This window comes from Crotalus tigris, unplaced genomic scaffold, assembly GCF_016545835.1.
Source record: "Crotalus tigris isolate CLP2741 ecotype Arizona unplaced genomic scaffold, ASM1654583v1 scf7180000019753.2282721675:598951, whole genome shotgun sequence".
Lineage (NCBI taxonomy): Eukaryota > Metazoa > Chordata > Lepidosauria > Squamata > Viperidae > Crotalus > Crotalus tigris.
In genome coordinates this window covers 86866-114133 of record NW_024097693.1, presented here as the reverse complement: position 1 = coordinate 114133, position 27268 = coordinate 86866, and the positions used below count along the sequence as shown (strand labels likewise).

At 41.5% G+C, this 27268-nt stretch overlaps 2 protein-coding genes across 2 annotated transcripts; both read left to right on the top strand.

Annotated features, from left to right (window-relative positions):
- The first annotated feature begins 609 nt into the window (after window positions 1-609).
- On the top strand, window positions 610-9070 carry LOC120317631. Its single transcript, XM_039364362.1, has 5 exons — window positions 610-768; window positions 1703-1813; window positions 3715-3870; window positions 6029-6181; window positions 7929-9070. The coding sequence occupies exons 1-5, from the start codon at window positions 699-701 to the stop codon at window positions 8171-8173; spliced, it is 735 nt and encodes a 244-aa protein (XP_039220296.1). The 5' UTR covers window positions 610-698; the 3' UTR covers window positions 8174-9070.
- Window positions 9071-15932: 6862 nt separating this feature from the next.
- LOC120317626 lies at window positions 15933-21753 on the top strand. The gene is made up of 5 exons (XM_039364356.1): window positions 15933-16076; window positions 17026-17133; window positions 18645-18794; window positions 19005-19157; window positions 20568-21753. The coding sequence occupies exons 1-5, from the start codon at window positions 16007-16009 to the stop codon at window positions 20828-20830; spliced, it is 744 nt and encodes a 247-aa protein (XP_039220290.1). The 5' UTR covers window positions 15933-16006; the 3' UTR covers window positions 20831-21753.
- The last annotated feature ends 5515 nt before the right edge of the window (window positions 21754-27268 follow it).

Sequence of the window (27268 nt, the reverse complement as noted above, 5' to 3'; positions counted from 1 at the left end):
GATGGGGATGGAAAAGTATGAAACTTTGACTTTGGGTTTTGCTGATTAGATAGGCTTGATATTACAGACATGGCGCGTATATGTTTTTATGTAAAAGCAAATAGTTGAGGTTATATGTCACTATCTTATTCTACTGCGCTGAAAAGAGTCAATACTTTCCTTTATTTCCCCCACATTCCCCTACACTTTTTCTCCTTCCTTTTTTTCCCGCCCTCCCTTTCTCATTATTTTTGATTAATGATGAATTAATAAAAAATTTAAACAGCAGAATTGCTGAAAGAAATTATTCTTCCTGGTTGCATCACCTGTGGCTCACAATCTTAGGAAGGGATGCGCGCACGCGCACGTGCACACACACACACACACACACACACACACACACACACACACACAAATACAAATACCCAACCCCAATTATCTGGGATTTATCAACCCCTCCCTGAACAGGACAATCTTGTAATGGGTCTGCCTGTGTAATAATTCAGGGTTGCACAAAGTGGTATTAAGGAAGTAATCAGTCATCGCCGTTGTGACAACCTTGGACAATGTAACTGCTATTAAGGGGTAAAATATATTCTGCACCCTGTCGTCCTTTATTCCCAAGAGGCATAGGGCTCGTGGCCATTTCCTGCCTATAAATACTCACCCAGAGAAGATCTCGGTCTCAGAGAACCGAGACCGACCTGAACGGCATCACGATGGCTTCCTTTGTGCTCCTCGTCTTCACCATCCTGCTCCTTCCTGTGGAAAGATCTGCCAAAGCAGCAAGTATGTGGGGCTTTTCGAATTGATTTTCACTTCTTCTGAGGCAGTTTGTAGCTGTTTTCTACCGGACAATCAAAGTTTTGAGTTAGGCAGATCTTTCTTCCTCTCAGGAACTCTCAGATCGCATCAACCGAATATATTCTCTACGATAGCCAGCTGAAGTGACCAACTTCACATGGCCTGATGGAAAGATGGGGACACAAGGAAGGTGGAATGGGATTCCCTGGTCCAGCAGGGTTGGTGGGAAAATATCTGGGATCAATATTGGAACATATTGAAATGTGGATTGAGTAAGACCGCTGAACTGCACAGAGCACAATGTGGGGCAGCCAGATAATAAAATCAATCATTCAGATTGGTTTAGGCAGAAACTCTTCCCATGGAAGAGAATGCAAATCAATGGAATTTGAGCTAAATGTTGAACACAGTCGGAATCTAGGCAGATAGTTATGATAATTTCTTAATGTTGTTATCTTACTGCTTTTTAGGGATTAATACATGGTTTGACTTGACTTGTTTTATCTTGTTTTTAAAAAAGTTATAGAATTTCAACCAAGGTCTGTTCATCTGTGGGTGTCTTTCCATTCCTCCCTAGTGTAATGTCTCGCTGTGTTTCGTTGTGTGTGTGTGTGTGTGTGTGTGTGTGTGTGTCGATAAAAAGCACAAGTCTTTTGTAAGTTTTTTTGGGGGAGGGGGGGGATGACTTCTCATTCCATACCAAACATGGCTTTCTTCCTTTATGCAACCAGACATTCCTCACAAGCCATTTACAGAATTTCTTTCCAAACCTCTGCTGGGATGGGAATAATAAAATTGGAAGAAGGCTAGAGTCCGTTTCAGTATTAAAGTATATTTACAGCATAGTAACACAACTGAAATCTGAAGGAGTCTCAAACATTTTTTCTTTTTTCTTTTGAATCCTTACCACTGTCACTAGCATGCTATGAATGTTTCATTGATGGAGGGGGTTACTGCAATGGTGTGCAAAAAAACTGTACAAATCAGCAAACGTGCTTAGGTGTTTATTCTGCGGCCAACTTGTCGCTAGGTAAGTGGATTAATATTTTTGTTTCTCTTGTCTACGATGTTGATTTGGATGAAGATATGGAGAAATTATCTCCACGATATTTTGGTTTCATATAAAGCAGTGTTTCGATTTTCAGACACGTAGACGACAACTCCGAGAATTTTGAGAAACACTGATCTAAAGTATGTCTATCCATGTATAGGGGCTTGTGTGTGTGTATCAAAGTTCCCTTTTCACCCTGATGGTGGTCCATGTCTTCCTCAATCTCAGATCCTCTATCAGGGACCTTGAAGACAAGATTGGGGAGATGTGATAACTATTTTCAAGTATCTAAAGAGCTGTCTTGTAGAAGATGAGGCAGAAATTTTAGAATTGTTCCAAAAGATAGGATGAGAAATAATAGATTTAAATGACCAGAAACAGATTTTTGAAGGACACCAGGTAGCCTTTCCTTATGGTAGGAACTATTCAAAAATGGAAACAATTGTCTTGGTAGGTGGTAGTGGACATTTTGGTTTCATGTAATGCAATGTTTCTCAAACTTGCCGATTTTCAGACAAGTAGACGTCAACTCCAAGAATTTTGAGAAACACTGATATAAGGTCCTCTACCAGGGGCCTTCAAGACAAGATTGGGGAGATGTGATAACTGTTCTGAGATATCTGAAGAGCTATCTTGTGGAAGATGAAATTTTAGAGTTGTTCCAAAAGACAGGATGAGGAATAATGGATTTAAATTACCAGGAAATAGATTTTTGGTGGACACCAGGAAACCTTTCCTTATGGTACTAGAAACTATTCAACAATGGAAACGATTGTCATGGTAGACTCTCCTGGAATGACCCATTTGTCATCCAACACTGATTGGATGACCCATTTGTCAAGGATCCCCTAATAGTGAATGCCTGATGAGATGCTCACCGATGTCACTTCTATTCTTTCCATTCTATACATAATTGTCATATGGCTAATTTGTTAAAAGCTGTGAGGGGCTAAGTGCTGATGTAAGAACTGTGTAGAGCCCCTTTATATCCGCTTCTTCCATTCTCTAAAGTTGACCCAACAACAAGAACGTTGCTTTAATATTGCAATGCACTTGGCTGTTTCAGAATGCTCTGAATGCAGATCCAATGGTGCCACTACAGTCTGCAAGTTGGGAAGTAGCCAAAGGTATTCAATTAGCAATGTTGCACTATAACAGTCACTGACTACCTTCAGCCAACATGTTTAACCACTCATTTAGTTATCCATGTTGAGGGTATCAACTGTCCGGCTGGCAAATTCAATATCAAAGAAATTCTATGGTCTTGAGGTGCCATAAGAGATAATCTTTATTGAATACACTTCCTGGCACTGAAGAAGCAAAATCAACTCTAGTTTTCCCACACAAGAATCTGGTTAGCTAACAATAGCTTTTCAAAAATCCCACCCACCAAGTGTTCCTGTTGCCCAATCATATCCCTTCGGTTTGTTATGTGAACGATCCACATCTCTGTCAGACACCTGCTTCGGATGGCCTTGGTTCTCATAGTCCATGCATGGCTTCTTGAAACTCCCATTTCTTTCCCTGGCTCTCCCTCCCCCCTGTTTCTATGACAAGTTGAGTAGCGACAGAGGTTAGCAAGCATCTTAGCAATTCAACCTTGACAGAGGGATTCACATACCACTCCGTACCCTGAAGAAAACCAACCAAGGGAAAAACGAATAGAATTCTCATTTTCAGGGGTCAGTGCCAGCTGGGGAAGTGTGTGTGGGGGTGTAGGGTATCTGTCACAAGGCCACTAAAGCATCCAAAAACTAACTGACACTTTAGAAGATACAGAGTATTACATTTGGCTGATTCCATTGATAGAATTGGTTGTAAGACAGAGCCACGTGATGCTCAATTGATTACATTCCTTAATCGTTATATTTTCCCAACAGACCATCGTATAACTACATCATTCTCCAGAAGCTGTGTAGATCCTTCAAATCATTTGACAGGCAGCTTCTATCTTGATTTTGGAAATGACAATATTTTGGACTTTAACTCTCAGCTTTGCAATGAATCAGATCCACAATGCAGCCTGAGCCTTGCAGGTATGTAAACAGCTTTTGAATCTTATTCTGCTTCTGGCACTTTTCCTTTTGGAATGGTTGACAAAAGAAATCTACTTATGGGGAAATTCCAGTGGAAAGAAGTGATATCTTTCTAGGCCAGTGGTTCTCAACCTTTTTAATGCCACAACCCCCAACTGGTCGTAAGTCAAGGACTACTCAACCGGTCGTAAGTCAAGGACTACTCAACTGGTGCAGCACCATTTGCAGAATGGGACTTCTGGTGGGCTCAGCAGGGCAGAGACAGCCTGGACAATTCCTATTGGCTTTTGAAAGCCAATAGAATTAGACTCTATTCAAGAGAGTCTATTCTATAGGCTTTCAAAAGCCAATAGAATAAAGGGGAGTAGCACAGCTAAGGAAAAGGGGGAAAAAATGGTGGACTGCGTTGTTTGGCGACCCCCGTGAAATGGTCGTTCGACCCCAAATGGGGTCCCGACCCACAGATTGAGAACCACTGTTCTAGGCTTTAACGCTTATATCAAGAACATTTCAAGAGTCTACTCCTATTTGTGAAAGGAGAGAGAACTGGATAGCATTAGAAATATTTGGAAGAGAATGACCAAACATTTGATCAAATTCTCTTTGGAAGGAGAGAAAGAAAAGGCCTGGCCACCTGTAATGGAATAGAATAAAGCTGGAAGGGACCTTGGGGTCTTCTATTCCAGCCCCTGCTCAAGCAGGAGAACCTACACCATCTCAGACAAGTGACTGTCCAGCCTCTTCTTAAAAATCTCCAGTGATGGAGCGCCCACGATTTCTGTAGGCAAGCTGTTCCACTGGTTGATTGTCCTCACTGTTAGGAATTTTCTCCTTAATTCCAGGTTGCTTCTCTCTTTGGTCAGTTTCCAACCATTGTTTCTTGTCCTGCCCTTTGATGCTTTGGAGAATAGTTTGACCCCCTCTTCTTTGTGGCAGCCTCTCAAATACTGGAATACTGCTATCATGTCACCCCTAATTCTTTTCTTTGGACTGGCCAAAAGTCCTGTAGCCATTCTTCATATGTTTTAGTCTCCAGGCCTTGGATCAGTGGTGGGTTTCAGCCAGTCCACGCCAGTTTGGCAGAACCGGTAGCTAATTTTTTGTTGTCCAAGCCCAGAATGGACTTCCGGAAGTGGCATCCACACAGAGAATCAGTTGTTCACATATTTGAATCTCACCACTGCCTTGGATCATCTTAGTTGCTCTTCTCTGAACTTTTTCCAAGGTCTCAACCTCTTTTTTGTAGTATGGTGACCAAAATTGGTTGCAGTATTCCAAATATGATCTCACTAGGGTTTTATAAAGCAGTACTAATGTTTTGCATGACATCTCCTCTATAGGTAAAACTCACAAAAACAAAGAGATGTTTTTAAACCAGGACGAGACAAGATGGTTCCAGTTGTTTGTCTTCAATGCCCATTCATTTAAGCTGGCATGGTCCATTTTTAGTTCACCTTCACTAAACGTACCAACACCACCAACAAAACCTCATGTCAAATAAATATCATGAGCAAATTATCCCACATACCCTTTGTATAGGGTTTTTTTAAAAAACAAATTCTGCAATTTCTCATTTCACATTTTTTTTTTTTTAAAAAAAGTTTTTTTTAGGGCTTTTGAGTTCTAAAAATGTTGACTGTGGAGCCCTTGGGGGCACAGTGGTTAAATGCAGTATTGCAGGCTAACTCTGCCCACAGCCTGGAGTTTGACCCGGACGGACTCGAGGTTGACTCAGCCTTCCATCCTTCCGAGGTTGGTAAAATGAGGACCCAGATCTCTGGGGCAATAGGCTGACATGGTAAACTGCCCAGAGAGTGCTATAAAACATTATGGAGCAATATATAAGTCTAAGTGTGATTGCTATTGCTATTGGGTTTTTTTAAGACTATATTTTCCTATTTGAAGCAGAACCAAAGATTGCCCCTTTGGATCAGGGCAAAGCATGGCAGGAACATGCTGAAATTCCTTCTGGAATTCAAAGGCAGCAGAGCTTGAGGGACATCAGACTATCAGAAAGACAAAATGGTTGTAAATCCAATTATTCTACTGTTTAGCAGATTCCCCAGGGGTAAAAAGTCTGCGAAAGGAAAAATAAGCTGTGTTGATAATTGCTCTACATCAATTATTTTGCTACATGAACTTATTCTGTCACTTGCAGGTAATCCCATGCGCAACTATGAAAATGGGAAATATTGCCCAAAATGTTTCAGAACAGGTTACGATAACTGTGATGATGATGGAGAAGTGTTTTGCGTGGGTGATTTAGTGAACTGCACTGAAGTGAAAGGACAAATAACCCATAGATTTTCTGGTAAGTTGCCTTTATTATTCCACTTTTATTTAAACTCTCTTTGCTGTTAGCTAGAGTAAGCCAACTGATACCTTCAGTTTTCAAAAAATCTGTTCAACTTTGCAATACAGGGAGCAAGGGAATGCTAAGAACATGCTACAGATGTGATGGCAAGGGGACAAACTGCCAATTTTAAAACAGCTAGCACTCAGGTCATAACCATTTACAAAACCTCAGTTTTTTTAGAACAGGCAGGTAGCCCTTGACTTAAAACTATTCATTTAGTGGGCATTCAAATTTACGACAGCACTAAAAAGATGTGATAGACTTTTATCCACTTCTTGAATTTCAGCAGTTCAGATGTATGGACTGTGTGTGTGTGTGTGTGTGTGTGTGTGTGCGTGTGCGTGTGTGTGTGTGTGCGTGTGTGTATGTGTGTATGAGTCAATTCAGCATTATGCAGTAGATTTGTACTCCAAATCGGAGTAAAACATACTTCACATGAACATAATAACAGGGTTGGAAGGTACCTTGAAGGTCATCTAGTCCAACCCCCTGCTTAGGCAGGAAACCCTATACCATTTCAGACAAATGGCTGTCTGGTTTCTTCTTAAAAACTTCCAGTATTGGAGCATCCACAACTTCTGGAGGCAGGTTGTTCCACTGGTTAATTGTTCTGACTGTCAGAAAATTTCTCCTTAGTTCTAGATTGCTTGTCTCCTTGATTAGTTTCCATCCATTGCTTCTTGTCCTGCTTTCAGATGCTTTGGAGAATTGCTTGACCCCCTTCTTCCATGAGGCAGCCCCTTAGAAATTGGAACACTGTTGTCATGTCACTCCTAGTCCTTCTTTTCATTAAAGTAGACATCCCAAATTCCTGCAACAATTTTTCATATATTTTAGGCTCCAGTCCCCTAATCATCTTTGTTGCTCTTCTCTGCCCTCTTTCCAGAGTCTGAACATCTTCCATTGAGATACTGATAAGCAGTTCAATGTAAATCTTTTTTTTTAAAAAAAAAGTCCTGGAGAAGGAACCTACTTTGTGGGTGGGAGAAGTTCAAAAAAGGCACGCCCAATCAAAACTTTATACAGTAATTGTCATTAATCAGAAATGTAACAGGCCACCACCTAATCAAAACGTCTGCCTCTTTCAATGCGGGATTGTGGCCGCCATTTGATTTCTCTGCTCCACGTCCATCGGGGGCCCTGTCCTTAGTTGAGACATTTTTCATACATTGGATGAAAAGACAATGTTGTTGTTAGTTGTGAAGTCATGTCCGACCCATCATGACCCCATGGACAACATTCCTCCAGGTCTTCCTGTCCTCTACCATCTTCTGGAGTCCCTTTAAGCTCCCACTTACTACTTCAATGACTCCATCCAGCCACCTCATTCTCTGTCGTCCCTTTCTTCTCTTGCCCTCCATCTTTCCCAGCATCAGGCTCTTCTCCATTGAGTCCTTTCATCTCATTACGTGGCCAAAGTACTTGAGTTTCAACTTCAGAATCTGCCCTTCTAAAGAGCGGTCGGGGTTGATCTCCTCTAGGACTGACCGGTTGGATTGCCTTGCAGTCCAGGGGACTCGCAGGAGTCTTCTCCAGCACCATAGTTCAAAGGTCAGGTCATAGCAGAGAGTTCTGACAAAATGTGATCTGCTGGAGAAGGAAATGGCAACCCACTCCAGTATCTATGCCATGAAAACCCCATGGAACAAGTAGAAATTACTTTTAACAAATAAATAACTTTTTTTTTCTCCTTCTGCCTTAGATATTACAATCCCTTTTGCTGGAAAAGGCTGTGTCAGTCGATCGGTTTGCAACATTGGAGGAAAGTCCATCCAGCGCGGGAGTTACAAGTTGAAATTTAACGAGGTCCAGTGTTCTGAAGCCAACGGGGCTTTTTCAACATTGCGACGCCTGGCTTTCACTTTGGAAAAGAAGGACCTCGGACCACAGGCGTCCTTCTTCTTCCCATGCATTCTCGGGATCTTTGCTGTTAAAATTCTCTCCTAGTTAAGTCAAAGGTAAATGGCAAAGGCCTCAAGAAGGATTGGGTTGGAATCAACTCCACCACCCCTTTAACACTGACGATGTTGCCGAGTTTGATACTGAAACATCTGCAAGAAAAACACCAAGCTCGCAGATCACCAAGGAGCCCACCACTAAATTCACACTGCAAAACCTCTCTGTTGCCACTCTTAATGTCCTTCTCAAAGTTGCCATCTATATTTTTTTTCAATGGGAGAAATCATGAACTGAATGAGAATTGTTAATCGCAATTAATGTCAGTTTTCGTTCCCTTTACATGGAATTCAAATGAATGTTGTTTGTGTCCTGCCCCTGCAATTTTTTGACTCTATCTCCTGGCTGAGGAGGTCGAGAATCCCACTCAAAGGCTAAATTCAACTTCAGACCCCCCCCCCAAATTTGCTTAACTCCAGTATATTTTCCTTGAAGAGTTTGGTGACATTAAACCACAATGTTGCTTGAAGCAGGATGAACTTGGTGAATGGAGCAACAACACCTAGGCTTTCACAATATCATTTCATATTTCAAAGCAACTGACCCATCCAAAAATAATTTACCTCAAAATGCAGTGTTCTAACACCTGAATTTCCATCAATCAATTTATATATATCTACAAGTACATATATATTTTATCAGGGTTTGGGTGATATATTTATATAACATGACACTTAAACGGTTGTTCTTAAAACTTGACATTGAAATGTTGCGATCATTGTTGACATAGACCAATATCCTTTGATCTGTATGAGACCACTGTTTGCAGACATTTCCTCTCTCTGGAAAGAAAGCTTCAGTTAATGCTACATTTTTCTACCTTTCCAGTTGAATTGTCATGAAATTAAAATAAAAGGAATTGGAGATTAACTCTCCAGTCTTACTGTTGCTGCTGTTGTTTTTCATAAAGCTTCCAATTCATCTTTATTTCCTTTCTTACCCTTCTTCTTTTGGAAAGTCTGGAAAGGTCGCATGTCATGCCAAGGGAAAGCCATGGTTTATTTAAATGCTGGTTTGTTGATTCACACATTACATTAATCCATCAACCCCAGTGGTGGGATTCAGCCGGTTCGCACCACTTCGGCAGAACTGGTAGCTAATTTTTTTGTTGCCCAGGCTCAGAATGGACTTCCGGAAGCGGCATCCACACACAGAACCTGTTGTTCACATATTTGAATCCAATCACTGATCAAACCCAGTGTATAAACACTAACAAATGTATTCGCTTACAGTGTTGAAGTTTCTGCATTTTGACTTCTAGTCAAAAAGAATAAATGTTTGAACTGGGCATTCTAGTCATTTCTGAATATAGTACAGGATATCATGTTCAGCTTTCCTGTGTTGGCAGCCTTGAAGAGAAAGGGATACTCAAAGGATCAGGTATGTCTTCCATTCTAAAGCATCATCCTCTATCTTAGAAACTGGGAGCTGGAGAATACCTTAGGCATGACAACCCAGCTTGGTGACTTTGGGTCAATCTCCAGGCGACTGTGAGTTCTAGCCCTGTTTTAGGCATGACTTTGGGTAGTCCCTCTTGCTCAACCTAACCCACCTCACAGAGTTGTTGTGGGAAAACTAGAAGGAAGAAGGAATATTATGTATATTTGCTGCCTTGAGTTGTTTATACAAATAATGAAGCCTGGATATACAAATACGTAAGTAAGTAAGTAAGTAAGTAAGTAAGTAAGTAAGTAAGTAAGTAAGTAAGTAAATAAATAAATAAATAAATAATCTTTGCTTTCTTCCACACCTCTCTCCTAAATAAGTTTATCCAGTTATGGAAGGTATAGCAGGTGAAGGTTAAGAACGTGATGGTAACTTGTGACTTTTCCTTCCTTCCTTCCTTCCTTCCTTCCTTCCTTCCTTCCTTCCTTCCTTCCTTCCTTCCTTCCTTCCTTCCTTCCTTCCTTCCTTCCTTCCTTCCCTTCCTCTCTCCCTCTCTCCCTCCCTCTCTCCCTCTCTCCCTCCCTCTCTTCCCACTTGACAAATCCCCCCCCCCAAAGTCTAAACAGCTTGCAGTCTTGTGGGAGCTGAGCTTGAAGTTTGGTGATGTCATGGACATATCCACAAAGTTCTTTGGTAACAATTTCATATATGATGGTTTTTGATTAGTTTTATTAATGCAACCCTATCTTGAAATGACATCAGTTATGGTCAATATGTTCACCTAGTCAGAGGGCTCTGACCAAGAACAACTTCAAAGTCTGCTCAGGGGCCTTTCTAGGAGGCCAGAAATCAGAAGATTTATCCCTCTGGAGCAGCAGAAAAGTTGACAGTAACATGAATTTTCCTGTCCTTTGTGATCATAAAAAGCAATAAGGAAACACAGAGTGGTATGAAAGAACATTAAACTCTTGAATTGTGGGCACACCCTCCTTTGGAGAATGCTAAAGGCTAGGTTATTGCCCTACAAAATGCAGTGAATGAAATTCCTTGAGATAGCACCTATGACAATTAAATATTTCCATGGAGACCTGTTGAGTTGAATCACAGGGCTGAGAGTCTGCATTCAAACCTATTTCCTGGAGGTTATCTCTTTCTGATGGTTTAATATACCAGCCATAGATGCTATCTTTCGTATGGTGATATCGGTCCACCAATGGTTGGATGGCTAGAAGATAGAATTTAATTGAGAATAGAATAGAGCTGGAAGGGACCTTGGAGGTCTTCTAGTCCAGCCCCCCGCTCAAGCAGGAGAACATATGGCTGTCCAGTCTCTTCTTAAAAACCTCCAGCGATGGAGCAACCACAACTCCTGAAGGCAAGCCGGTCCATTGGTTAATTATCCTCACTGTTAGGAAGTTTCTCCTTAATTCCAGGTTGCTTCTCTCTTTGGTCAGTTTCCAACCCTTGTTTCTTGTCCTGCCCTCTGGTGATTTGGAGAATAATTTGACCCCCTCTTCTTTGTGGCAACCCCTCAAATACTGTACCGGAACACTCCTATCATGTCACCCCTGCTTCTTCTTTTCTTTAGACTAGCTAAACCCAAGTCCTGCAGCTGTTCTTCATATGTTTTAGAGTCTCCAGGCCTTTGATCATCTTAGTTGCTTTTCTCTGAACTTTTTCCAAGATCTGAACACCTTTTTTGTAGTATGGTGACCAAAATCGGTTGCAGTATTCCAGGACTTTCTCAACTTGCAAAGACAAATAGATCCTCAATGTTTCCTCTTTTTCCTTCTGTAGCCTAGTGCTCATTCATTGGCCATGAGTAGGAAGCCTCCTTAGCTACTCCAGTTACAATAGTCTTTTGCTCTTCATTCCAACACCAACACCATCCAAGATCAGCTTCAAGGTGGGCAGAACACCTTACCATGGAGGGAAATCAAAGGACTGATACAGGTAGTCCTCAACTTACGACTTACATCCATCTGTTTAATGACTGTTCTAAGTCACAACAGCACCGAAAATAGTGACTTTGGGCTGTTTTTTTTATACTTATGTTGAAAGAAAAATCTTCATCAGGGTCCAGTCCAAGTTGGGAATAAACAACATGGAGGCTGCTTTAGAAAGAAGGTTGAGGTTTATTAAGGAGAGTTGCCAGGCAGAAAGATGGCTCTGAAAAAACTGACCACATGTAGTAGGGAGTGGTGGATTTTTATACCTTTGGGGGCTTTTGTTTGGAGTTGTTCCTGTGGCATGAACTTTGACCTGAGTCTGAATGTGCCTTTCTGGTATTCTGATGGTGGTGGGCTAATCCTATTATGTCCCAAGGGTCATATCCTGCTTCCCTGGGGTTGTGGCTGATGGCTTTGTCCTGTGTTGGATTTTTTTTTTTGGTGTGAGGGATTGTTGATTTTAGGTATCTTTGTCTTTCTGACTCTAATCTTTCTGACAAGATTATCACATCTGCATTTCTGCAGACCTGGTTTCTGTTTGGGGCACAGGGACTGGGGGGAGGGGAGAGATTGGTTTCTGCCTTTAAGATCCTTTGGGGAAATATAATATTTTGCCTTTAAATATTCCCCAAAAGATTTTATTTTTCTGGGCTCCAAGATCACCTCAGATGGGGACTGCAGCCAAGAAATTAAAAGACGCTTGCTCCTGGGGAGGAAAGCTATGGCAAATCTAGACAGCGTACTAAAAAGCAGAGACATCACCCTGCCAACAAAAGTGCGTATAGTCCAGGCCATGGTTTTCCCAGTTGCAATGTATGGCTGTGAAAGTTGGACCATAAGAAAGGCTGAGCGCCAAAGAATTGAGGCCTTTGAACTATGGTGCTGGAGAAGACTCCTGCGAGTCCCTTGGACTGCAAGGCGTTCAAACCGGTCAGTCCTAGAAGAGATCAACCCCGACTGCTCTTTAGAAGGCCAGATCCTGAAGTTGAAACTCAAATACTTTGGCCACCTAATGAGAAGGAAGGACTCACTGGAGAAGGGCCTAATGCTGGGAAAGATTGAGGGCAATAGAAGAAGGGGACGAAAGAGAATGAGATGGCTGGATGGAGTCACTGAACTTAAATGGACTCCAGAAGATGGTAGAGGACAGGAAGACCTGGAGGAACGTTGTCCATGGGGTTGCGATGGGTCGGACACGACTTCGCAATTAACAACAACAAAATTCCCCAAAAATATTTCTTTCATGGGGGGAGGGCTGCTGACTTCCCACACTTAAGACCATTGTTTCATCCCCATGGTCCCATGATCAAAATTTCAGATGCTTGGCAAGTGGTGCATATTTATGACGCTTGTTGTATCCCGGGGTCATGACATCACCTATTTGCAAAATTCTAACAAGCCAAGTCAATGGGGAAGCCAGATTAACTTCACAACCGTGTTACTAACTTAACAAGTGCAGTGAACCACTGAACAACTCTGGCCGGGAAAGTTGCAAAATGGGACAAAACGTGCTCAACAACTGTCCCGCTTAGCAAGAGAAATTTGGGGCTTAATGGCGGTTGTGAGTCAAGAACTACCTGCAACAGGTGAGGACTGCAGAAATTAGAGGCAGGATAGAGACTGGCAACAGGTCAGCAGGTGTCACTCGAGGGCGTTTTTCTCTTGACCTAAGATTGGGTGGAAGCACCACCCAATCTCGATTTACAATCATTTGTTTAATCGCCGTTCCAAGTTACAACGGCATTGGGAAAAGCGACTCAGGACCAGTTTTCGCACTAAAGCAATATTGGCAACTTTAAAGTGGGTGGATATCAATACCAAGAATTCCCCAGCCAGCAGAGGAGCTGTAATCCAAACACGTTGTTGCTGTTGAGAAACACTGATCTAGAGCTGTGTATTTTCAACCTTACCAGCTTGAAGATGCGTGGACTTCAACTCCCAGAATTCCTCAGTCAGCACAATGAAGCCCATACATCTCAAAGTTGCCAAGGTAGAAAAACACTTCTCTAAGCAAGAAACGAATCAACTCAATGCCCAGAATCAAAAACGTTTTCAGCTACCATTGCACAATTCTACATATCCTAGTTTCCTCTGATGCTTTTACCTAGTTGGGGTAATGAAACATCTGCAGGAAAACAACCAAATTTGAGAGCACCAAGGACCCCTCACTAGATATTTTGGCATCTTTCCAGCGCTTGAAACCTCCATGTCTGTTCACCTTCCCAGTTGGAAAGAATTCAATGGGAAGTCTTCTTTCATGCTTTCCTTTGCAATTCATCTGAGGAGCCTAAAAAGCTGAAGCTTGTTAGGGAATGGACATTTCATGCACACAGCACCATTTTGATTGGAGCCACACAAAAATCATTGGCCACACCACCACCATTCTGGGAGTTGAAGTCCACATATCTTCAAACTGCCAAGGTTGAGAAACACTGCTCTAGAAAAACAGGGTTTCAAAATGACAACAGCAGCAGCAGCAACAATTACAACAGAAACCACATTTCCTTTTTTAAAAAAAGAAATAAAAATAGAAAAATCAAATTTCCTGTCTCTAGACCAAAATCCAGAAGCAGTTTGCAAGTAATTAACACAGTGTAATGAATTGCTTGATTTGAACCTTGCTTATGGATTCTTTGGGAACGGATGTGGAAATGAGTTGATATAACAACAAACTTATTGCGTAGGGTGCAATTCCAACCATTATGTGTGCGGGCCTGTGCGTGCGTATAGCTTGGAGTGCATATCCGCCTAAACTGAAAACACCAATTTGTGTTTCATGCAGCTTCTCGAAGCACGAAGCTGAAAACACCAGCCTGAAGATGACAAATGGGACTTTGTCGAAATGTTGCCAAGACACTTCCAATTCTACGTGGGAGAAAACCCAAATAACCAAAGACCTACATATATATATTTGTTTTCTGAGGTTTTCGCGGGTGACTGTATGTAGGTCTTTGGTTGTTCGGGTTTTCTCCCGCATAAAATTGGAAGTGTCTTGGCAACGTTTCGACGAAGCCCCATTCATCATCTTCAAGCTGGTGTTTTCAGCTTCGTGCTTCGAGGAGCCTCTGGCATGTTAGAACGCTGAAAACACCAACCTGAAGATGACGAATGAGACTTCGTCGAAACGTCGCCAAGACACTTCCAATTTTACGCAGGAGAAAACCCGAACAACCAAAGACCTACATACAAGCACCCGCAAAAACCTCAGAATGAATATATATATATATTTAATATAAACAAGCCTGTGGTTAAAAAGAGTGACTAAGCTTTCGTCCGGCCAAAAAACTGCCGGCATCATCAGAGTTAGAATAGCAGGAGATTGGGAAGGCAGCTCATATAGCCTGTGCCCGGCTCCTTGAGCGCGTCATTGGCCTGTTGATTGTGTTAATCCTTATCACACCGAGTTATTCCGCATCAGGCAAACTGTCTTTGACTCCACTGGTTGTTTTACGATCCTCAAGTGCTCTTTTTGATCGTGTGCAAGCACTTGGAGGGTGGCTGTCAATCTGTCCCTGTGCCCAGTCCCCCTCCCTCCCAGGGCCATTATCCTCCCCCACCCCCAAGGCCATTGTTGTAATTCCTCCATCCCAGTCCTGCAACAAGCAGATGTTCCGGCATTCCTGCTCTCTGTCTTCCTCCTCCCTCCCCCTCCTTCCAGATCGCCTCAGCACTTCCATCCCTGGCTTAAGGCCATTTGGTCCATCATCTCTTGGTCCATGTGAGATCCATGTGTGTCGTGGTCGTCCCATCTATAGAGCCATCGTCCCAATTATGTAAAACGCTGTCATCTTTTTCCTTGGAGATCGTGCCTGTCTCATCCATCATTCTACCACCCCAATCCTGACAAGAAAGAGTTAAATGTCTTCTCAGTAGGCTGTGGTGCTGTTGTTCCCATCTCCTAAGCATCTGGTAGGCCGGCACAAGGTCTATATGCCGGTTGATGGAATTTTCATTAGAGAGCCAGGCTTCCTTAAGTAGGCGGCCACCCTTGGTAGTCTCACGAGCTATAACCTCTGCGTTAGCTAGATCGAAAGTGTGGCCAGAGCTGGACATATAGGCCTACACTTATGAGTGTTGCTCCTGCCTTCTAATAGCCAGTTCATGCTCATGAACCCTGGTCCTCAGTCTTTTAGTGGTTTCCCCAACGTAATTGCTTGCACAGTCCTTGCAATTAATTCTGTAAACCACAGATGATCTTTGACCGTTGGGGAGCGGTTCTTTTGGATGCATGATCTTGGACCTAAGGGTGTGCTCGGGCCTGTGGGCAACGCTCACATTGTAGGGGGCCAATCCAAAGACATAAGCAGGCATCACCCATTGTCACGCCCTTGGACAGTGTAAATACTGCTAAGAGGAAAAAATATATCCTCCAATCTACCATTCTTTTTTGTCAAAAGGCAGAGGGCTCCCAGCCACTCCCGGCCTATAAATACTCACCCGGAGAAGATCTCGGTCTCAGAGAACCGAGACCGACCTGAACGGCATCACGATGGCTTCCTTTGTGCTCTTCATCTTCATCATCTTGCTCCTTCCTGTGGAAAGATCTGCTGAACCAGAAAGTATGTTGGGCTTTTCGAATTGATTTTTACTTCTTCTGAGGCAGTTTGTAGCTGTTTTCTACCGAACAATCAAAGTTTTGAGTTAGGCAGCTGTTTCTTCCTCTCAGGAACTCTCAGATCGCATCAACCGAATATATTCTCTACGATAGCCAGCTGAGGTGATCAACTTCAGATGGCCTGATGGAAGGATGGGGAAGCAAGGAAGGTGGAATGGGGTTCCCTGATCCAGCAGGGTTCGTGGGAAGCTCAGGCAGCAAAATATCTGGGATCAATATTGGAACATACTGAAACGTGGATTGAGTTAGACCGCTGAACTGCACAGAGCACAATGTGGGCAGCCAGAGCATTTAATAAAATCAATCATTCAGATTGGTTTAGTCAGAAACTCTTCCCATGGAAGAGAATGCAAATCAATGGAATTTGAGCTAAATGTTGAACACAGTCGGAATCTAGGCAGATAGTTATGATAATTTCTTAATGTTGTTATCTTACTGCTACTTAGGGATTAATACAAGGTTTGACTTGACTTGTTTTATCTTGTTTTTAAAAAAGTTATAGAATTTCAACCAAAGTCTGTTCATCTGTGGGTATCTTTCCATTCCTCCCTAGTGTAATGTCTCGCTGTGTTTCATTATGTGTGTGTGTGTGTCGATAAAAAGCACAAGTCTTTTGTAAGTTTTTTATTTTTATTTTTTTGGGGAGGCGGGATGACTACTCATTCCATACCAAACATGGCTTTCTTCCTCTATGCAACCAGACGTTCCTCACAAGCCATTTACAGAATTTCTTTCCAAACATCTGCTGGGATGGGAATAATAAAATTGGAAGAAGGCTAGAGTCCATTTCAATATTAAAGTATATTTATAGCATAGTAACACAACTGAAATCTGAAGGAGTCTCAAACAAACATTTTTTCTTTTTTCTTTTGAATCCTTACCACTCTCTTTAGCATGCTATGAATGTTACATTGATAAAGGGGATTACTGTGATGGTGTCAAAAAAACCTGTATAAATCAAACGTGCTTAGGTGTTCATTCTGCGGCCAACTTGTCACTAGGTAAGTGGATTAATTTTTGTGTTCCTCTTGTCTATGATGTTGATTTGGATGAAGATATGGAGAAATTATCTCCACGATATTTTGGTTTCATATAAAGCAGTGTTTCGATTTTCAGACACGTAGACGACAACTCCGAGAATTTTGAGAAACACTGATCTAAAGTATGTCTATCCATGTTTAGGGACTTGTGTGTGTGTATCAAAGTTCCCTTTTCACCCTGATGGTGGTCCATGTCTTCCTCAATCTCAGGTCCTCTATCAGGGACCTTGAAGACAAGATTGGGGAGATGTGATAACTATTTTCAGGTATCTAAAGAGCTGTCTTGTAGAAGATGAGGCAGAAATTTTATAATTGTTCCAAAAGATAGGATGAGAAATAATGGATTTAAATGACCAGAAACAGATTTTTGAAGGACACCAGGTAGCCTTTCCTTATGGTAGGAACTATTCAGAAATGGAAACAATTGTCTTGGTAGATGGTAGTGGACATTTTGGTTTCATGTAATGCAATGTTTCTCAAACTTGCCGATTTTCAGACAAGTAGACGTCAACTCCAAGAATTTTGAGAAACACTGATATAAGGTCCTCTACCAGGGGCCTTCAAGAGAAGATTGGGGAGATGTGATAACTGTTGTGAGATATCTGAAGAGCTATCTTGTGGAAGATGAAATTTTAGAGTTGTTCCAAAAGACAGGATGAGGAATAATGGATTTAAATTACCAGGAAATAGATTTTTGGTGGACACCAGGAAACCTTTTCTTATGGTACCATAAACTTTTCAACAATGGAAACGATTGTCATGGTAGACTCTCCTGGGATGGATATGTTTCAACACTGATTGGATGACCCATTTGTCAAGGATCCCCTAATAGTGAATGCCTGATTAGATGCTCACCGATGTCACTTCTATTCTTTCCATTCTATACATAATTGTCATATGGCTAATTTGTTAAAAGCTGTGAGGGGCTAAGTGCTGATGTAAGAATTGTGTAGAGCCCTTTTACATCCGCTTCTTCCATTCTCTAAAGTTGACCCAACAATAAGAACGTTGCTTTAATATTGCAATGCACTTGGCTGTTTCAGAATGCTCTGAATGCAGATCCAATGGTGCCAGTACAGTCTGAAAGTTGGGAAGTAGCCAAAAGTATTCAATTAGCAATGTTGCACGATACCAGTCACCGACTACTTTCAGCCAACATGCTTAATTGCCTGTTTAGTTATCCATGTTGAGGGTTCACATACCACACACGACCCTGAAGAAAACCAGCCAAGAAAAAAACTAATAGTATTCTCATTTTCAGGAGTCAGTGCCAGCTGGGGGAGTGTGGGGTGGAGCTGTAGGGTATCTATCACAAGGCCACAAGTGAGGCATCCAAAAACGAACTGGAGCTTTGAAATTGCAGAGTATTACATCTGGCTGTAAAACTGATAAAACTGGTTGTAAGACAGAGCCAGGTGATGCTCAATTGATTACATTTCCTAACCATTGTTGTTGTTGTTTTTTGCCAATAGAACATTCTCTAATCTCATCGTTCTCCAGAACTTGTGTGGACCTCTCAAATAATTTGAATGGCTCCTTCTATTTTGATTTTGGAAATAAGATTACTTTGGACTTTAATTCTGAGAACTGCAATGGAACACAATGCATGTTTGGAACTTTAGGTAGGTAAACAGCTTTTGAATCTTACTTTGCTTCTGACACTTTCCTTTTTACAACGGTTGAATGGAAAGAAGTGACATTTTTCTACAGGTAGTCCTTGACTTACAACCCTTTGTTTAGTGCCTGTTCAAAGTTAAAATGACACTGAAAAAAGTGACATGACAATAAATCAAATTGTTTTGCTACATGAACTCTCATTCTGTGACCTGCAGATCCTCCAATTCGCAAGTATGAAAATGGGAAATCTTGCCCGAAATGTTTCAGAACAGGTCACGATGACTGTGAGGAAGATGGAGAAGTGTTTTGCGTGGGTGATTTAGTGAACTGCACTGAAGTGAAAGGACAAATAACCCATAAATATGCCGGTAAGCTGTCTTTATCATATTTAAACTCCTTTTGCTGTTAGCTGTGTTAAGCCAACCAGCATCAGACTCTTCAGGTGTAAGAAAAGCTGCTCAACTTTGCGGTACAGGTATCTAGGGAATTCTAAGAACATGCTACATATGTGATGACATGCCACCAGCCAGTGGACAAACAGCCAGTTCAAAACAGCTAGCACTAGGGCAGGGCTAGGCAACCTTGACTCTTTTATGACTTGTGGCTTTCAACTCCCAGAATTCCTGAGCCAGCATGGGGGAACTATGGCCCCCTCATGACTCATGGACTTCAACTCCCAGAATTCCTGAGCCAGCAAGGCTCAGCTTGGAAACCTCTCCCTTTCCCCTCAGCATGGCTGGCTCAGGAATTCTGGGAGTTGAAGTCCATAAGTCATAAAAGAGCCAAGCTTTCCTACCCTGCTCTAGGGTTATAACCATTCACAAAATCTCAATTTATATACCAGTAGTCCTGGACTTACAACCATTAGTTTAGTGTCTGTTCAAAGTTACAACGGCACTGAAAAAAGTGACTTATGATCATTTTTCACAGTTATGACCTTTCCAGCTTGTCCATGATCATGTGATCAAAATTCAGCTGCTTGGCAACTGGTCCACATTTATGACCACTGCTGTGTCCCAAGGACACGTGATCCCCTTTTGCAATCTTCTGATAAGCAATGGGGAAGCCAGATTCACTTAACAACCAGGTTGCTAACTAATCAACTGCAGTGATTCACTTAACAACCAAAGCAAGAAAGGTCGTAAAATGTGGCAAAATTCACCTCACCAAGGTCTCACTTAACAAGAGAAATTCTGGGCTCAGGCGTGCTTATATGTCCATTGTGGTTATAAGCACAACTATTTGTTTAGTGACCACTCAAAGTTATTATGGCATCGGAAAAAAAGCAGTAGATGTCTTTACGCTTCTTGGATTTTAATGATTCAGATAACTACTGACATACATATTATTTATTTATTTATTTATTTATGAGACTTATATACCGCTTTAAGTGCGAGCACTCTCTAAGCGGTGTACACCAGTAAGCAATGTATATATATATATATATATATATTTACATTGCCCCCAACAATCTGGGTCCTCATTTTACCTACCCCGGAAGGATGGAAGGCTGAGTCAACCTTGAGCCGGTGAGATTTGAACCGCTGACCTGCTGAACACAGTCAGCTAAAGTGGCCTGCAGTCCTGCACTCTAACTGCTGCGCCACCTCTACACACATACATACATGTCTCATATTTCCATCTGGGATTGTGATTTCTCTGCTCCATGTCCATCAGTGTCCCTCTCCTCTTGTTTAGAAATCTTTCATACATCTGATGAAAAGAAAATGTACAAATATTTTTAACAAGTCTCTAAAACAAATCACTGTTTCCTTCAGACTTAGATATGACCACAACAATCCCTTTTGCTGGAAAAGGTTGTGTCAGTCAATCGGTCTGCAGCTTGGGATCTAATAAGTCCATCCGCTTTGGGAGTTTCACGTTCACATTTAAAGACATCAAGTGTTCTCCTGCAACCAACGGGGCTCTTTCATCCTTGCGACGCCTGGCTTTCGCTTTGGAAAAGAAGGACCTCGGACCACAGGCGTCCTTCTTCTTCCCATGCATCCTTGGCATCTTTGCTGTGAAAATTCTCTCCTAGTTAAGTCAAAGGCAGCTGGCAAAGGCCTCCAGAAGGACTGGGATGGGGTCAATCTCCCTGCTTTTTAGCACTGATGATGTTACCTAGTTTGGTACTGAAATGTCTGCAAGAAAACCACCAAGCTCAGAGAGCACCAGAGACCCCACAAGTAAATTTAACGCTGCAAAATCTTATAGCTCTCTGTTGCCACTCTTAATGTCCTTCTCAATGTTGCCATCTGTTGGTATTCTTTTATGGGAGAAATTACGAACTAAATAGGAATTGTTAATTGCATTTCATGCAAGATTTCATTCTGTTGATATGGAATTAAAATGAATGTTGTTTATGTCCTGCCTCTACAAAATTTTGGCTCCATCTTCTGAATGAGGTTGAGATTAAATGTAACTTCAGACCCCCCCAAATTTGCTTAGCTCCAGCATATTTTCCTTGAAGTCAATGAGATTTCACTTGAGTTTTATGAATATATTCCATTGACTTCGATGGTGTTAAACTATTGATTTTGCTTGAATCAGTACAATTAAGTTGGTTAATAAAGTAACTGTATCTCTGTGTTCATAGTATCATTTCATATTCCAAAGCAATTGATCCATCCAAAAATAATTTACCTCTAAATACAGTATTCTAACAGCTGATTTCCCATCAATCACTCTCTATATATGCACAGGTTTACTTATCAGGTTTTGGGTGATATATTTATATAATATGATGCTTGAACAGTTGTTCTTAAAACTTGACATTGAAATGTTGCAATCGTTGTTGAAATAGACCAATATCCTTTGGTCTGTATGAAACCACTGTTTGCAGACATTTCCTGTCTCTGGAAAGAAAGCTTCAGTTAATGCTACATTTTTCTACCTTTCCAGTTGAATTGTCATAAAATTAAAATAAAAGGAATTGGAGATTAACTCTCCAGTCTTACTGTTGTTGTTGTTTTTCATAAAGCTTCCAATTCATCTTTATTTCCTTCGTTAATCTTCTTCTTTGGGAAACTCTGGGAAGGTTGCATGTCATGCCAAGGGAAAGCCATGGTTTATTTAAATGCTGGTTTGTTGATTCACACATTACACTAAGCCATCAATCTCAATGTACAAATTCCAGCAGCTGGATTTGCTTATAGTGCTGAAGATTCTGTCTTTTGACTGGCTTGAGTTTAGTGTATGGTATGAATGTGATCAATGTGGGTAATTCAGTTCATCAAAAGTCAACAAAAGGGTTCTGATTTTTTGCAACTATATCTGGTCTAGGACATTGTGTGGAATTGTTTTTGGTTTTCAATAGGAGCTATTTTGGAGTTGACATATAGTTAAATATATTGATATTACGGACTGGGTTCTCATATCAAATTAAGCCAGTTTGCTAAATCACGGTTTGCTGAATAAAAAAAAAAGACTGTGTAGACAAGTTAAACCTACCTGCTCCCCAAAACATTTTGATTGTCATGATGTGAGAATCCAAACAAATTGGAGCTGATCTTCAGAAAGAAATTCAAAAGGAACTGTCTCTCAAAGTGCCAATATATTTCACCATTGCTCTTTTTGGAAGAGTTACCATAATCTGTAGATCAGACCTGGACTGATGAAAAAAACTGATCTGAATCCTAATTGTTAAAATACATACTGTGATCTGTCAGATAATGATACCGTTTATCTCAAAAGAAACTCTGTTCCGGTTACACTGATTCACCATGCAAGTAAAAGTTATTCCGATTATATGATTGGAGAATACAGTTTGAAATGAAATCCTGTAATATTACTCCATTATTACTCATTACTTTTCCATTAAGATATAAGTTCCTAATGGACGTGGATTGTATTTTGCATTCTGTCTCGTCTTATATATTTATTAAAAAAAAACATTGTGCAGTGTGCGTAATGTACAAATGTGGGATGCACCATTACAGCAAGAAGAATCTTCTGAGAACATTGGGCAGCGAATAAAATGTTTGCACTGAGCACTCTAGTCGTTTTTGGATATAGTACATGCTATCATGTTGGTCCTTGCCTAACACTATTGACAGCGTTTGAAGAGAAAGGGATTGTCAAGAGATCAGGTAAGTCTTCAGCTCCAAAGCATCATCCTCTGTCATAGAAATTGGGAGATGGAGAGTTCTATTCCCACCTTAGACAGCTGGGTGACTTTAGGTCACTCACCCGGAGACTGAGAGTTCTAGTCCCACCATAGACATGAAAGCCAGCTGGGTGACTTTGAGCCAACCAGTTAGAAACAATGAGTTCTAATCCCACCTTAGCCATAAAAGCTGGCTGGGTGACTTTGAGCCAACCAATTATAAACAATGAGTTCTAATCCCACCTTAGACATAAAAGCTGGCTGGGTGACTTTGAGCCACTCACCAGGAGATGGTGAGTTCTAGTCCTGACTTAGCCATGAAAGCTGGCTCTCTCAGCCAACCCACTTCACAGGTATGTTGTTTTGGAGAAAAATAGAAGGAAGAAGGAATATTAGGTGTGTTTGCAGCCTTGAGTTGTTGATAAAAAATAATGAAGGCATATAAAAGTAAATAAATTAATTAAAAATCAATTAAAAATCTGCTTGACCCCAGGACACTGCAAGCTGTCATAAATATGAGTTAGTTCCAAGCATCCAAATTTTGATTATCTGACTATGGGGATGCTGAAATGGCTGTAAGTTGGGCAAAGGATCATAAATTACTTTTTTTAATGCTGTTGTAACTTTGAATGGTCGCTAAATGAACTGTTGTAAGTCAAGGGCTACCTGTACACATAACAATGTCAGGCACAAGCTACCAGAACTACACTGGGAGCTGAGCAGGGAAGTATCTTCATTGCTACTTGCCAATTTACAAGAATCTCTCCAAACTAACTACACTCACTATAGAACAACTAGATTAGCCTTCCAAGGTGGAGGGAGGGTCTACTTTCTGTTGTTTCCTGCTCTCCATCGATTCCAGGCTAGCCAGTCTCTTAACTCCTCCTCCCACTTCAGTTGCAGATTTTACCACAAAGAAGTAGACCTTGATCAAATGATTGTGGCCATCCTCTTGATTCTTGGCCTTAGGAAGCAGCACAGTACTGGCAGCATTCTCAGGTGGACCAGACACCACCAGAGGATCTAATTCTACTTTACCATAAGTCTACATTAATTTTGCATGAATCTTGCAAATCTGAAAGTACAAATTTCCTCCTGTCTTTTTTAGTTTCTGAGAGTTGCCTGCATTGCTTGCATTTCTGGGCTACATCCTCTCTTATTTGATCATTCCCAGCATCTCTTCCCCTTCACCAATCCCCCAAGGTCATTCTCACCTATTCATGCTCAGAATGGGGAAAGTCAGCAATTCCCGCCTTCTTAATTTTATCCTAAAAGCTTATGGATGTTGGTATGTTGTTTTCCAGAAGTGTTTTTGGAAAATAAAGTTGGACTCCCTTCTAGTTATTTTCCTAGCAAAGGGTTCTAAAACAGGGGCTTTTCAACCTTTTCACCCATTGTACCACTTTTAGGATATGGCAACATCCGAATCCCACCAGTTGCCTAGCAGGGTGTCAAAAACTTGACCAAAAAAAAAGAGGAAAAAAGTGATAAAGTACAGGCAGTCCTCAACTTACAACAGTTTGCTTAGTGACTGTTCGAGGTTACAATGGCACTGAAAAAGTGCCCCCCAAGCCACAGCCAAGCAAGACAGCGCCAGGCGGCGCTCTTCCTCCTGTCCGAGGTTTTCATTGTTGTCAGCATTTCTGTTGAGGATTGGCAGTGGGGGTGGGGTGGGGGGGTGCTTGGTTTTTATTCCCCCGTCTGCTGGATGATTGCAGCAGGTTTTGGTCACTTCACATGACCCTGGGACACTGTGACCGTCATAAATATGAATCAGTTGCCAAGCATCTGAATATAAATCACAGGACTCTGGAGACGCTGCAACATTCCAGCTGATTGGCACTTCTTCTGGGCTCAGCAGAAGCGTCAGGATCAGTGCTGCTTTCCAGCTGATTGGTGCTTCTTCAGGGCTCAGCAGAAGCACCAGGATCAGTGCCGAGCTCCAGCTGGAGCCTGGTGCTGATCCTAGCGCTTCCGCTGAGCCCTGACAGTCCTGCAGCTCCAGCCATCTCTCACTCAGGCTTGTGCAGTGCTGCCACCAGTTCAGCTTATTTCCCTCCCCCACTACCACTTTTATAGGATGGTCGCGTACCACCTACCAGGTGCCAATGTACCACAGGTGGTACCCGTACCACTGGTTGAAAAGCCCTGTTCTAAAAAGTCATCAAAGATTTGGAAAGTAAAATGAAAAGTTATGACTTTTAGGCACTCAGTATTGGAAAGATCCTGCAATATCCTCAATAGAGGGATGGTTGACAAAGATGTCAGAACTGGCAATGAGGCCCTCTCTGAAAAAAAATAATTTATTCGTCTATAATTGGAGCCCTTTGTGGACTTTTGGCCAAATGTTGACATAGGGATTTGATGATGATTAAAATTTAAAAAGAGGAAAAAAGAAATTTTTTTTTCATTTCCTCTTTTCCTTTCGGGAGGAAAATTGGACATTTTATTATGGTCTTAAACTAAGAGTTGAAAATAAGAAGTCGGAAGAAGAAGTTGGAAGTCATACTTTGTACCCCTTTCTTTCTTTCTATTCTTTTTCATACTTCTATTCCTAGTTTCTTTCTTTCTTTTTTGTTTCTTTTGATTGTTAGAACTAAGGAGAAACTTCCTGACAGTTAAAACAATTAACCAGTGGAACAACCTGCCTCCAGAAGCGGTGAATGCTTCAACACTGGAAGTTTTAAAGAAAAGATTGGAGAGCCATTTGTCCAAAATGGTATAGGGTTTCCTGCCTGAGCAGGGGGTTGGACTTGATGACTTCCAAGGTCCCTTCCAACTTTTATTATTATTATTATCGATCATCGCACAGTCAGCCAGATGTTCAGACTGGATTTGGCATTTTGTTTACCTATCGAATCCTTACCCAGGACCTGGGATAGGCAGATGTGGATGTTTGATGGTATTACAGATATCGTCGCAGGATGGAAGCAGTTCCTAATAAGGCCGCCTTTTGCAATTGACTAATAGTGAATTTGTCAATGCCAATGGTGTTCAAGTGGTGCTCCAGTTGTTTTGGGATTACACCCAAGGCGCCTATGACTATTGGTACTACCCTTGCTTGCCTTTGCCACAGTCTTTCTATTTCTATTTGTAGGTCTTTGTATTTTGTTATCTTCTCCAGTTCTTTCTCTTCTATTCTGCTATCTCCAGGCACTGCCACGTCCACTATCTTTCTTATCGACAATTGTTAAGTCTGGGGTGTTATTATTATTATTATTATTATTTCATGGTTTTTTTTAATGCATATGCTTTGTAAAATTAATAAAATTATTTGAAAAGTAAAATGGAAAGGGGAACTAGGATCCAGCATGATACTCCCCATAGAAATATCCAGGCCCAGACAGCCATCATGGTGCAGTGAATCGGGGAGATACATATTCTAGTCCAGGGGTCTTCAAACTTGGTCCTTTTAGGACTTGTGGACTTCAACTCCCAGAATTCCTCAGCCAGGCACGCATGCCTGGCTGAGGAATTCTGGGAGTTGAAGTCCACAAGTCCTAAAAGGACCAAGTTTGAAGACACCTGTTCTAGTCTCACTTCCGCTACAAACGTTCATGAGATGACTCTCAGCCTAGCCTACCTCACAGGGTTGTTGCTGAGGGCAAAAATGGGAGATGGGAGGGTAGCATTTGCTGCCTTGAGTTCTTGGGCAAAAGACAGAATACAAACAACTAAATCTGCCTGACACGTCAGGCACTAACTCTTTCGTCTTTAATTCAATATTATGAGAGAGGTTTGGCTAGCATGAGACTTTTTTTCATACTTTAATAACATAAAACATAAACTTTCAAAACAGTTAAGTGCTGCAGAAGCTCTTAATGGTCAGCCTTTATTTTTTTTTAATTCACTTTCTCACCGCAGTGCACTTAGACGCTGGATTGGTGCCAGGCCGTGTGTAGCGTGCCATGTTTTTTTCCGACTCTGAAACTGCAGAAGTACATAAGGGTGGACCGGATCAGCACCCCAACACTCCCGATTTTCAATTTCCTAAAAATATAGAAGAAGGAAGAAGAGCAGGGGTGGCAGTAGGGAAATAGCATCCAAGATTTTGTCCCCTGAATTTGAAAGAATCTCACATATCGTATTTGTTTTAATACATATTTTTAAAGGATGGAAACGATAAAATATCTGAGCACAAATAACTATCTGGCAGGAGAAGCCAGCAAGGCAACTTGTCTTTGGAAAGATCATTTGTGATTTTGAACAAAGATGTTTAGAGGACGCCGTGCAGCTCTGCCTGGGGGAAAATCTCTTTTGAAACAGGCGTCTGAATTCTATTAAATCCCAGAGGTCCAACCCTCGTCAACAAGGAGAAAAACCCTCCTGAATTTTAGAGCAAAGAAAAAAGCAACAGCTGGCCAGAGAGAA